This window comes from Prionailurus viverrinus, chromosome F1, assembly GCF_022837055.1.
Source record: "Prionailurus viverrinus isolate Anna chromosome F1, UM_Priviv_1.0, whole genome shotgun sequence".
Taxonomy (NCBI): Eukaryota; Metazoa; Chordata; class Mammalia; order Carnivora; family Felidae; genus Prionailurus; species Prionailurus viverrinus.
The window spans coordinates 24623793-24636682 of NC_062577.1; the positions used below are offsets into that span (position 1 = coordinate 24623793).

The 12890-nt window shown below is 40.9% G+C and overlaps 1 protein-coding gene across 2 annotated transcripts in view; it reads left to right on the forward strand.

Annotated features, from left to right (window-relative positions):
* STX6 (syntaxin 6) overlaps positions 1-12890 on the forward strand; it is a 51670-nt gene that overhangs the window by 12717 nt on the left and 26063 nt on the right. For both annotated transcript variants that reach the window (XR_007148107.1, XM_047840331.1), the window contains exons 2-3: positions 8475-8644; positions 11457-11551. Coding sequence is in view for 1 of the 2 variants with exons in the window: in XM_047840331.1 (XP_047696287.1) it covers positions 8475-8644; positions 11457-11551 (265 nt within the window). In the remaining variant the exon portion in view is untranslated. The remainder of the gene's footprint in view (positions 1-8474; positions 8645-11456; positions 11552-12890) is intronic.

Sequence of the window (12890 nt, forward strand, 5' to 3'; positions counted from 1 at the left end):
GGCTTGAACTCATGGACGGTGAGATCATGACCTGAGCTGAAGTCGGACGCTTAACCGACTGAGCCATCCAGGTGCCCCAAGACCCTTCTTTTTTAAAAGTTATGATTTACCTACAGTAAAACTGACCCTAATTTTTAGTGTACAGTTCTTCAAGATTTGACAAACTGATACAGTCGTGCGTAACTACCATCTCACAAATAAGGTATGGGACCGATACATCTCCCCTAAAAAGTTCTCTGCAAGTTTACTCCTTGGTGAGTCACAGATAGAAACTACAGCAGGTGAGGGGCACTTGGGTGGCTCAGTAGGTTAAGCATGCAACTTCGGCTCAGGTCATGATCTCACAGTTTGTGGGTTTTGAGCCCCACAGCGGGCCCTGTGCTGACAGCTCAGAGCCTGGAGCCTGCTTTGGATTCTGTCTCCCTCTCTCTGCCCCTCCCCTACTCGCACTCTGTCTCTCAAAAATGAATAAACATTAAAAAATTTTAAAAAAAAACTACAGCAGGTGAGTCGTTGCACAAAGGAAGTATTTGCATCAAAGAAGGAGTTCACAGGGAATAACTTCTAAAACTGTGACTCCCCAAGCAAGTATGGATGCGTTCCTTTTACTTAGGGTTAGGATGAATATTTAAAAAGGGGAGCCTTGTCATCAAATGTGGAGGTGGGTGTAAGGTGCCTGCACCATAAGAAAACCTGCCTGTGTGAGCTTCGTATGTTATGTAAATGAGGCTTGCGCTCCTCATTGGGGGATTGGGGGAGGTTTTAGCGTTATAATGAGGGAAAGGGAGTTGTAGGTCCTTCTGGAGGTCACTCCACGCTCCATCTTACCCTTGAGGCTTGAGTCAGGGGGGGTCACACTCAAACTCGTCTGGGCGCTCTGGGCTGGCCGGAGCTTTTGTCAGGGCAGGTGCAACTGCCTGAGTTGCTGTCGCTTGGGTGTTTTCAATTTTTGGCAGTGACGACTAAAGCTGCTCTAAGAATTTGCAGGTGGTTGTGTGAACGTAAGTTTTCATGTCACCTAGAAGTGAGATTGTTGGGTTATATGGTAAACGTATGTTTAATTTTAAGACACAGCCACACTATTTTACGAAGTCGCTGTGCCATTTTGCATTCCCTTGAGAAATGCAGGAGAATCCCGGCTACTCCGCCGCCCGGTCAGCATTTGGGCATCCTTGGTTTGTTTTAGGCCATGTGTAGTGGTATCTCACTGTGCATTTAATTTGCATGTCTCTAATGACTAATGGTATTGGACGTTTTATGTTCTTAAGCTGTCATCTGTATGTCATCTTTGGGGAAAGCACTATTCACATCTTTTGCCCGTTTCCCTTTTGCTGTTTTTGCTTTTAAGTTTTTACTTATTTGAGAGAGAGAGAAAGCGTAAGGTGGGGAGGGGCAAGAGAGAGAGGGAGAGAGAGAATCCCAAGCAGGCTCCACACTGTCAGCACAGAGCCCGATTCAGGGCTCGCGCTCACCTGCTGCGAGATCATGACCTGAACTGAAGTCAGATGTTTAACTGACTGAGCCCCACCCCCCCAGTCGCCCCTGCCCATTCCCTGCCCCCCATTTCTTTCTGGGTTTTGTTGTTGTTTGTTTGTTTGTGTTTTTGAGAGAATGAGCTCCATTGGGGGAGAGGGACAGAGGGAGAAAAAGAGAGAATCAGTGTGGAGCCTGGCTTGGGGCTTGATTTCACCACCCAGGGATCATGACCTGACCCTGAAATCAAGAGTTGGATGCTCAGCTGACTAAGCCACCGAGGTGCCCCTTTCCCTCCATTTCTTTAAAATGTCTTTTAAGTTTATTTATTTTGAGAGAGCATGTGCAGGAGGAGCAGAGAGAGAGGAAAAGAGAATCCCAAACAGAGCTCTTGACACATGGGACTCGATCTCCCAAATCCCCAAACCGTGAGATCATGACCTGAGCCAAAAGATGGACAGTTAACCGACTGAGCCACTCAGGCACCATACTCCCAGTTCTTAGTTGGGTTTGTTTTCTTATTAAGTTTTGAGAGTTTTTTAAAAATTATATTCTAGATAAAAGACATTGATCAGATATATAATTCATGAACGTTTTCTCCCAGTCTTAGTACACATTTTTAAAAAATTTAATGTTTATTTTTTGAGAGAGAGACAGAGACAGAACATGAGCAGGGGAGGGGCAGAGAGAGGGAGACACAAAATCTGAAGCAGGCTCCAGGCTCTGAGCTGTCAGCACAGAGCCCGATGCGGGTCTCGAACCCGCAAACCGTGAGATTATGACCTGAGCTGAAGTTGCTTAACTGACTGAGCCACCCAGGCATCCCCTCAGTACACATTTTGACATTCTGTGTGGCAAAATGAGAGTGTGCCAAAGCACTTTTGCTATATTGTGAATGAAATAAGATGGCTATCTCCAGGAAAAATAATTTGTGATTGAGTTGCAAGCTGAAATAGCTCGTTTTTTCCCTTCACAGATCCCATTTTTACTTGAAAGAATGCCTGGCAAACTTGTTATTGGAACTTGCATATGTTCTCAAATTTCAAAATTAAAAAATACTTGAGATATTTTCTCAGAAATGAATGAAGTGAACCTGTCACTTAACAGAAAACAATTGACAGTATTTTCAATGATCATAAAATTAGAGCCTTTGTTTAAAAACAGAATTTTGGAAAACTTCTCTCAAGTACTATCACCTTACATATTCCCAGTAATTAAGTTTTTCTGATGATATTGGTGGTGATATTATATGATTTTGGATAGTGTATAATGGAAAGACTCAGCATTTTCAAGACCTGTGATACTCAGTAAACTAGTATTTTCCAGATGACCAGTACATGTGATAAAATTAGACATGGGTGGGGCGCCTGGGTGGCTCAGTCGGTTAAGCGTCCGACTTCAGCTCAGGTCACGATCTCACGTTCCGTGAGTTCGAGCCCCGCGTGGGGCTCTGGGCTGATGGCTCAGAGCCTGGAGCCTGCTTCCGGTTCTGTGTCTCCCCCTCTCTCTGCCCCTCCCCCATTCATGCTTTGTTTCCCTCTGTCTCAAAAATAAATAAACTTTTAAAAAAATTAAAAAAAAAATTAGACATGGGTGGGTGAAAGATCCATTCAAAATACAAGGTAGGGCAATGGATTGTAATACATGAGAGTTCAAAAAGTCTTTGATACAGTTTCAGGTTCCACATTGCAACTAACCTTTAAGAAGCGGCCGTTTTGTTGAGTTTTGGTATAGTGGCAAAAAGGAATATCCACAATTATCTAAAAAGACTGTTAAAATACTCCTCCCTTTTCCATCTGTCTATCTGCATGAGGCTGGGTTTTCCTCATATACTTCAACAAACATGTTCACAGACTGAATGTAGAAGCAGATATGAGAATCTAGCTGTCTTCTGTTAAACCAGATATTAAAGAGATTTGCAAACATGTGAAAGAGTGTGGATTTTTAAGATGTTATTTTTTTGTAAAAACATTATGTTAACATGTAGTAAGTTCATTGTCATGTTTGATTACTTGATACTTTTTTAAACATATTTGGATTTCTAATATGGTAAGTGGCAGTAGATAAATAACCCACATCAATTTAAGTTTTGGGGGTCTTCAGTAATTTTGAAGAGTGCAAAGAAACCCTGAGATCAGAAAAGTATATGAATGTTTAGTTAAGATAATTCAATTCAAGCACCATGGTTGTGTTCTGGTGATGGAGAATGAGGGATGCCCTGGCCTGAGGCTTCTGTGGTTTAAGGCTTCTAGGTCTCAAAAAGGAATTTATGTTTACTTTACAGAAGTGGTAATTTTATATTCTTTAAAATGAGATGTCATTATAGATACCTCTTGAAACTCTTTTATTATCATAGATGATACTCAACACTTACAAATAAACCAGTTACCTCGGATTATGGGAAGGTGTGTACCTCCTTCTCTACCAGATCAGCCAGAAACCTTACTAAAAGTTTAAAAGTGGATTTATATGTCAGTTAGTCCTTCCCCATTTTATGTTAGAGTTTCTCATTAGCACTGCAAGTATAAGGCTGATAGGGGAGGGACAATGAGAGAACTCTGCTAACTCATAAACTGGGTGCTGAACTTACCTGAGGAGATTCACTGTTGGCCATATAGCTCATTGGTGTATTCAGCCTGGCCCAATAGCTGTATTCTGTGTTTAACACTCAGCGTTCTAGCTCTCATGAGTGGTCTCAAACCAAAATATTATTGTTATGCACCTTTCTTCATTTTGTAAGTGCTTTGTCTTCTGGTACTTGAAATGTCAGAGGGAATAGGATGCATGCAGTTTCTGTCTTAAAGCTACAGGTAGCAAACACCCTGAGTGTGCACCCAGAAGAATCGGTTAAGAAGTCATAGAAGGATCAAAACAGGTCTCATAGTTTGGGTGCATGAAGATTATAATCTTTGTACGCAATAGACCATATGATAGTAAAATGATTCCTTTTTGGCTTTTATAAGCAATAGTATTCAATTACAACATTTAAATTGTAGATATTGGGGGCACCTGAGTGGCTCAGTTGGTTAAGTGTCCGACTCTTGATTTTGGCTCAGGTCATGATCTCCCATTTCATGAGTTCGAGCCCCACATTGGACTCTGTGCTGACAGTGCAGAGCCTGCTTAGGATTCTCTTTCTCTGCCCCTCTCCCTCCCTTCCTCCCTCTCTCTCTTTCTTTCTCTTTCTCAATAAATAAACATAGGGGCGCCTGGGTGGCGCAGTCGGTTAAGCGTCCGACTTCAGCCAGGTCACGATCTCGCGGTCCGTGAGTTCGAGCCCCGCGTCGGGCTCTGGGCTGATGGCTCGGAGCCTGGAGCCTGTTTCCGATTCTGTGTCTCCCTCTCTCTCTGCCCCTCCCCCGTTCATGCTCTGTCTCTCTCTGTCCCAAAAATAAATAAACATTGAAAAAAAAATTAAAAAATAAATAAATAAACATTAAAAAATAAATTATGGGTGTTGGCCCATTGGTAGGGGGCAAAGTTTTGCCTTTTTTTTTTTTAATGTTTATTTATTTTTGAGGGAGGGTGGACAGAGGATCCGAAATGGGCTCCATGTTGACAGCAGAGACTCTGAAGTGGAGCTCAAACTCCCCAACCACAAGATGATGACCAGAGCCGGAGTCAGACAGTCAACTGACTGAGCCATCTGGGCACCCCAATTTTTTGTTTGTTTTTTTCTTTTCTAGGTCTATCTGTACTTCCCAAAAGTTATATAGTGTAATTTTTACCACACCAATATAGAATGCTGCCTCAAAAGTGGTTGGTCTTTTTTTAAATGTGTATCACATTTATTTATTTATTCATTTATTTATCTATCTATTTATTTATTTATTTTCCCAAGTTTTTATTTAAATTTCAGTTAACATACAATATAATATTAGTTTCAGGTATAGAATTTAGTAATTCAACACTTGCATACCACACCTGGTGCTCATCACAACAAGTGGCCTCCTTAATTCCAACATCACCTACTCAACCCACCTCCTCCAACTGCACCCCATCATCTCCCCTCTGGTAACAACCATCAATTTGTTCTCTACACTTAAGAGTCTGTTTCTTGGTTTTCCTCTCTTTCTCCTGCCATGTTCATTTGTTTTGTTTCTTAAATTCCACATAAGAGTGAAATCATATGGTGTTTGTCTCTCTGACTGACTTATTTCTCATAGCATAATACTTTTTAGCTCCATCCACATCAAATGTCAAGATTTCATTCTTTTTTACTCCACCATATCCTCTTCTTTTTTTTTTAATCTTTATTTTTGAGAGAGAGAGAGAGAGAGAGGGACAGAGTGGAAGCTGGGGAGGAACAGAGAGAGAGAGAGACATGAATCTGAAGCAGGCTCCAGGGCCTGAGCCGACAGCACAGAGCCCGACATGGGGCTTAAACTCATGAACCACGAGTTCACAACCTGAGCCAAAGTCAGATGCTTAACCGACTGAGCCACCCCGGTGCCCCTATTCCACCACATCTTTGTTACCCGTTCATCAGTTGATTGACATTTGGGCTCTTTCCATAATTTGGCTGTTGTTGATAATGTTGCTATAAACATTGGGGTGCAGGTATTGCTTCAAGTTAGTATTCTAACTTGATGATAGGGTAGTTCTATTTTTAACTTTTTCAGGAACTTCCATATTGTTTTCCACCAACAGTATAAGAGGGCTCCCCTTTCTCTGCATCATCACTTACACCTGTTTTTTTCTGTGTTGTTAATTTTAGCCATTATGATTGGTATGAGGTGATATCTCATTGTAGTTTTGATTTGTATTTACATGATGTTGAGCATCTTTTCATGTGTCTGTTAGCCATCTGTATGTTTTCTTTGGAAAAATTTCTATTCATGTCTTCTGCTGTCAGAACAGAGCCTGATGTGAGGCTGGATCTCACATACCTTGAGATCATGACCTGAGCTGAAATCAAGAGTTGGACACTTAACCACCTGAGCCACCCAGGCACCTCCCTTCTGCCCATTTCTTAACTGGATTATTTGTTTTTTGGATGTTGAATTTGATAAGTTCTTTATAGATTTTGGGTACTAACCCTTTATCAGATATGTCATTTGCAAATGTCTTCTCCCATTTTGAAGGTTGCTTTTTAGTTTTGTTGTTTCTTTCACTGTGGGGAAGCTTTTTATCTTGATGAGATCCCAGTAGTTCGTATTTGCTTTTCTTTCCCTTGCCTCTGGAACAAGTAAGAAGTTGCTCCGGCGGCCAAGGTCAAAGACGTTGCTGCTTCTGTTCTCCTCTAGGATTTTGAGGGTTTCCTGTCTCACATTTAGGTCTTTCATCCATTTCGAATTTATTTTTGTGTATGGTGTAAGAAAGTGGTCCAGTTTCATTCTTTTGCATGTTGCTGTCTGGTTTTCCCAGCACCATTTATTGAAGAGACTGTCTTTTTTCCATCGGATATTCTTTCCTGCTTTGTCAAAGATTAGTTTACCATATAGTTGAGTGCGTTTCTGGGTTTTCTGTTCTATTCCACTGATCTGTGTGTCTGTTTTTATGCCAGTACCATACTGTCTTGATGACTACAGCTTTGTAATACAGCTTGAAGTCCGGAATTGCGAGGCTTCCCACTTTGCTTTTTCTTTTTTAAGATTACTTTGGCTATGCAGGATCTTTTGCAGTCCCATTCCAATTTTAGGATTGTTCTAGCTCTGTGAAAAAGGCTGGTGATATTTTGATAGGGGTTGCATTAAATGTGTAGATTGGGTGGTGTAGACATTTTAACAGTATTTGTTCTTCTAACCCATGAGCATGGAAGGTGAGGGGAAGTTTTTAAAACCTTGTGGCTCTATCTAAGTTGAAAGCATGCTAGATCATAACACTTAATGACCTGGTTTCTCTCTGAACAAGAAACACACTCACCTGCTATATGTGTATTGTATACATGTATATATTTAAAGGTAATAATATTAGGAAGTCCAGTGAGATTTTGGATTTAAAAATGTCTCAGATTAAAAGACAAGCTCCTAAATGGGAGAAGATATTTGCAGATGATACCTCTGATACAGGGTTAGTATCCAAAATATATAAAGAACTGATATAGCTCAACACTCAAAAAACAAATAATCCAATTTAAAAAATGGGCAGAAGACATGAGCAGGCATTTCTCCAAAGCAGACATATGGATGGCCAACAAATACATGAAAAGATGCTCAACATCACTCATCATCAGGGAAATGCAAATCAAGACTACAATGAGATATCACCTCACACCTATCAGAATGGCTAAATTAAAATACTTACCTTCAGATTAAAATACTTACCTTCAGGGGTGCCTGGGTGGCTCAGTCAGGTAAGCGTCCGACTTCCACTGAGGTCATGATCTCATGGTTCGTGGGTTCAAGCCCCGCATTGGGCTCTGTGCTGACAGCTCAGAGCCTGGAGCCTGCTTCAGATTTTGTGTCTCCCTCTCTCTCTGCTCCTCCCCCACTTGCTCTCTCTCTCTCTCTCTCTCCCTCAAAAATAAAGATTAAAAAAAATTTTTTTAAATACTTACCTTCAAAAAGACTAGCTGTGTGAGTAACCCTTCCTCCACCCTTTTTACCCTCATTCTTCCTCCATGCAGGAAAAGGGAAGCTGTGTTAGGACTTGTTCATATGAATATAAAATATCACACCAAATGGCAGCATGTGTGAATGTTAATGGCACTTTAGTTAATTTGTAGGATTGCTTCTTACAGGATTTTTAAGTATATAGTCCATTGAGAGAAAAATTACATTTTGTCCTTCTCTAATCAACTTGATATAACTACTTAAATAATGACTGTTTTATCCCCAAATCAGCTGAGAACATAATACTAGGCCTGGCATCTTTAAAGGTTTGAACTGTGATATTTGTTCATGAGGAGCCTTCTGTAAAGAGCTAAAAATACTTTTAGGAGTGGTAGGTGCTGAAGATGGTACATGATCACAGGCGTCAACTTAAAGTCAAGCAGTAGTAACTTGTTCATGGAATGTATTGTCTCTGATTTCTGCCCTTTCCCTTCACCTTGATTACAGAGAGGTACAGAAAGCAGTCAACACTGCCCAGGGCTTGTTTCAGAGATGGACAGAGCTCCTCCAGGACCCCTCCACAGCGACAAGGGAAGAAATCGACTGGACCACCAATGAGCTGAGAAACAACCTCCGGAGCATAGAGTGGGATCTGGAGGACCTTGACGAGACCATCAATATCCTTCTCTATGGTGCCTGTGCCTCTGGGATGGACAGAAAAATGAACACATTTTTGTCCAGATGTCTCAAGTACATAGATTAGATATTTCCTTTTCTAGTTGATTGATGTTGCTCTTCTTTGTACCATGATACACTCAAAATAGTTGCCCAGTGAGCTAAGGTTTAGGGGCCACGTTCTTCTACGGTGCATGATAAGTCAGGCAGTGTGGAGACAGTGTAGTGCAGTGGTTATAAGGTCAGACCCTGGAGTCAGATTGTGTGTTCAAGCCCTAACTATACCAGTTACTATCTGTTTGACTTGGAGCGTTGTTCTCTGCTTCAGTTTCCTCTTCAGTAGAAAGTTAGGATAATAGTAGTACCTAGCTCGTAGGATTGTTGGAAGTGTAGCAGGTAGAGTATGGTGCCTGACGCACAGTGAGCTTCTGTGTTAGCGGTCATTATTACATAGAGGTGTATACAGGCCAGTGTTATACGTTGTTGATTAGAAATCAAAAGAAGATCCTTTTGTGGATTGTCTTCTTCCAATTCAGGAGGTGATGCTAGAATGCCAGTGTCCATCGGAGAAGCATTCTAAACCATCCAGTTGCATTCAGTAAAAGCAGATCTGTTACATTTAAGTCATGCTCTTGATGTTAAAGAAGTGCACTGACCTGACTGACGAACCAGAGAACTGTAAAAGCTGAACTATGTGGCCTTTTCTCAGGTGGAAAAATTCCAGCCAATCAAAAACGTTGACGGTATGCCAGCTGCACGTTCTCAGTTCTCTTTTGTTCTTTCAGTAAGTGTGACCTAGGAAACCGGCTTTCGTCAGAATCACTCCATAGCATGGGTTCATGTGCAGTTGATGTGTGGACTGCATAATTTATATATATTTCTGTTAATCATAATGACCCTGGGTGCCTTTTAAATTACTATTTTTTAAGTTTATTTATTGATTTTTTGAGAGAGCGAGTGTGTGCACAAGCAAGGGAGGGGGGCACAAGCAAGGGAGAGAGAGGACGAGAAAATCCCAAGCAGGCTCTGCACTGTCAGTGCAGAGCCCCATGTGGGGCTCAAACCCACGAACCATGAGATCATGACCTGAGCTGAGGTCAAGAGTCGGTTGCTTAACCGACTGAGCCACCCAGGCGTCCTCTTTTTAAATTATTTTTAAAAAACAAGCATGTTCTTTAAAATTAGTGGAACAAAATATGTGAGAGGATGGGATCAAAAGCACAGATACAGGAAGATCCGTCTTCCCTTGAGATGGAAGAAGACAAGATTGGGGAGACAGAAATTACGAGAGAAAGAGGAGATACTGTGGGTTCGGTTCCAGATCACCACAGTCAAGTGAGTATCGCAATAAAGCAAGTCAAGTGAAGTTTTGGGGTTTCTCTGTGCATAGAAGTGATGTCGACACTAGACTGTACTCTGTTAAGTGTGCAATAGGATGTTGTCTAAAAACAGTGTATATACTTTAATTTAAAAATACTTTATTGCTGGGGTGCCTGGCTGACTCAGTTGGTAAAACACGTGTCTCTTGATCTCGGGATTGTAAATTTGAGCCCCATGTTGGGTGTAGAGATTACTTAAAAATAAAATCTTTAACATAAAAATATTGCTGAAAAATCCTAGTCATCATCTGAGCTTTCAGTGAGTTACAACCACAGATCACCATAACCAATATAACAGTGAAAAAGCTTGAAATATTGCTAGAATTACCAAAAGGTGACACAGAGACACAAAGGGAACAAATGCTGTTGGAAAAATGGTACCAATAGACTTGCTTGACACTGGGTTGCCACAAACCTTCAATTGGTAAAACACACAGTGTCTACTAAGTGCAGTAAAACAAAGCACAATAAAGTGAAGTATGCTGTTTTCATCACGCATTCAGCAAGTAATCCCTGAGTGTGCCATGTATTTTGTTAGTTACTGGGATGGGACTGATGAGCAGAACAGTGTACTGGCCCTCATGGAATTTATGGTGGGGAGTAGTGAGGAGCTCTGGGGACAGGGGAACAGACATTAATCAGAATAACACAAATGTCTATTTGCAAACTGTAAGAGAAAAGTACAGAGAGCCATGTGAGTGTCTGACATGGGGCAGCAGGACCAGGCTGGGGGTGAGGAGATCAGGGGAAGCTTCACTGAAGAAGCCTCGATCTCTAGATTTGTAAGCAGGGTTAGCTTCTTGCCATAAGAGGAATGGTTTGGAATAGCAGATGAAACAGGTTTTCAGAGCTGTCATGGGAAAGGTGATCTGGAGTCAGAAAAGAATAGATACAAAGTGCTGGCAGGTCTCTGGAAGAGCCCAGCTCAGCTGTGGTCAGACTGCCATGGATTTATAGTGAACCCAGTCAGCAGTCTTAACCCGGAGGGTCTTCTCCACTTTGAAGCACGGAGATCCTCATAGCTGTGGGAAGAGAGTTTGAGAATGATGTGTGTCAAGTTGCCTGTGTGTTCAGAGACATCGAGCCAGATTTTATTGCTTGCCTGTGAGAGATTCTGTGGTTTAACATGATGTCATTTGTTAGACTTTTTTTTTTTATTTTTTTTTTTTTAAATTTTTTTTTTCAACGTTTATTTATTTTTGGGACAGAGAGAGACAGAGCATGAACGGGGGAGGGGCAGAGAGAGAGGGAGACACAGAATCGGAAACAGGCTCCAGGCTCTGAGCCATCAGCCCAGAGCCCGACGCGGGGCTCGAACTCACGAACCGCGAGATCGTGACCTGGCTGAAGTCGGACGCTTAACCGACTGCGCCACCCAGGCGCCCCTGTTAGACTTTTGATGATGAAATTGCTTTACCTTGACTCTTTGACCCACGCATAGTTGAAGCAAACCCTAGAAAATTCAACCTTGATGCGACTGAATTGAGTATAAGAAAAACCTTCATCACAAGCACTCGGCAAGTTGTCAGGGTAAGGAATATGAGCTTACTGTGTTATTTGTGCAAGAAATAGCCAAACTGCTTTTCTTAATTGTAAACTAATAGGTCGACTCTGAAACCACTTTTTAGTATGAATTAAATGCTGCTTTCCATCATAATTTCTCTGATTCAAAGAAATAAATTTGTTTCTAGTATTGTCAGGCTTATTTCTTGGAGCAAAATGGAGAGAGTAGATGCCTGGCCCTGGAGAAGTTACTTTAAGGGTGTCCTACTTGGCCATAGCTCTCATTCCTCCAAACCAGTTCTCTTGTTTCCTCTTTATTTCTTGCTCTACTGCGTTTTTGGACAAAAGGAAGAATTACCATTGTAGAAACCATTTGGTTCCTTGATGGATTGGTAATCACTTTGCATTGTGCAGAGTGACTCTTACCAGGTTTGGATAGCGGCCTCTTCCACCATCTGAATTGCTTCTGGAACTTTTGCAACCCGTGTTACTGACATTTCCATATACAACTGCTTGACAGCCTTTCGGGAGCTGTCCAGAGCAAGCATCCATCAAGAGTGTTAAAAGCCAGTCCAAGTTGAACAAATCTTTAGTCTCAAATTACATAGCTAATAATCTATTGTTAAAAAAAAACCTAAGAGAAAATATCATTTAAGTCAAATCCTGTATCCTTGAGATATGTTTGTATTTGAAACTATATGGCTAAGCCATTTGATTAGCATAACTAGATGTAAGAGAACCAGCTGTCTTTAACATATGTACTAGAAAGCAGCTTCCTTGAATAAAAAGACTTGGGATCATACCAGCGCTAACATATGGCTTTTTAAGAGTCATCTTAGGCAGGAACCTTGGTATGTGTTTGCCAAAAACTTTATGTCATGTGATTTCCTTTTGAAATTATTTCAGATGGTAGGTTATCACTGAACTTTATTCTTGTTTCTTCTTTTATTCATTAGTTGCCTTTCTATATACATATATCTAAATTATTTTTAAATAAGGCCATACTTTAATGGGCCTCATATTTTTGGACCTGGGTGCCCCATCTATATACACTGAGCATTTGAATTAGACACTCTTAATTTCTAGCCGGTTCAGAACACTGTTCTAATAAGGAAGCCTTTTATTCCAATAAGGTAAATCTCCAATTACTTATTTGATACATATGGTTTGCTTTTCTATTTTTTGTAATAGATTTTCTGAAAGACACTTCTGTAGATGTTAGTATTTAAATGGTGCCTTGCAGTGAAGCATATATCCCTGACCTTAATCATTATATTTATTCTTTCTGCAAAATAGTACTACTTGTAAGTTTTGCAAATTGAAATTCAGAGGTAAGTATATTGAAAGTTAAGTTAATTGGTATAAC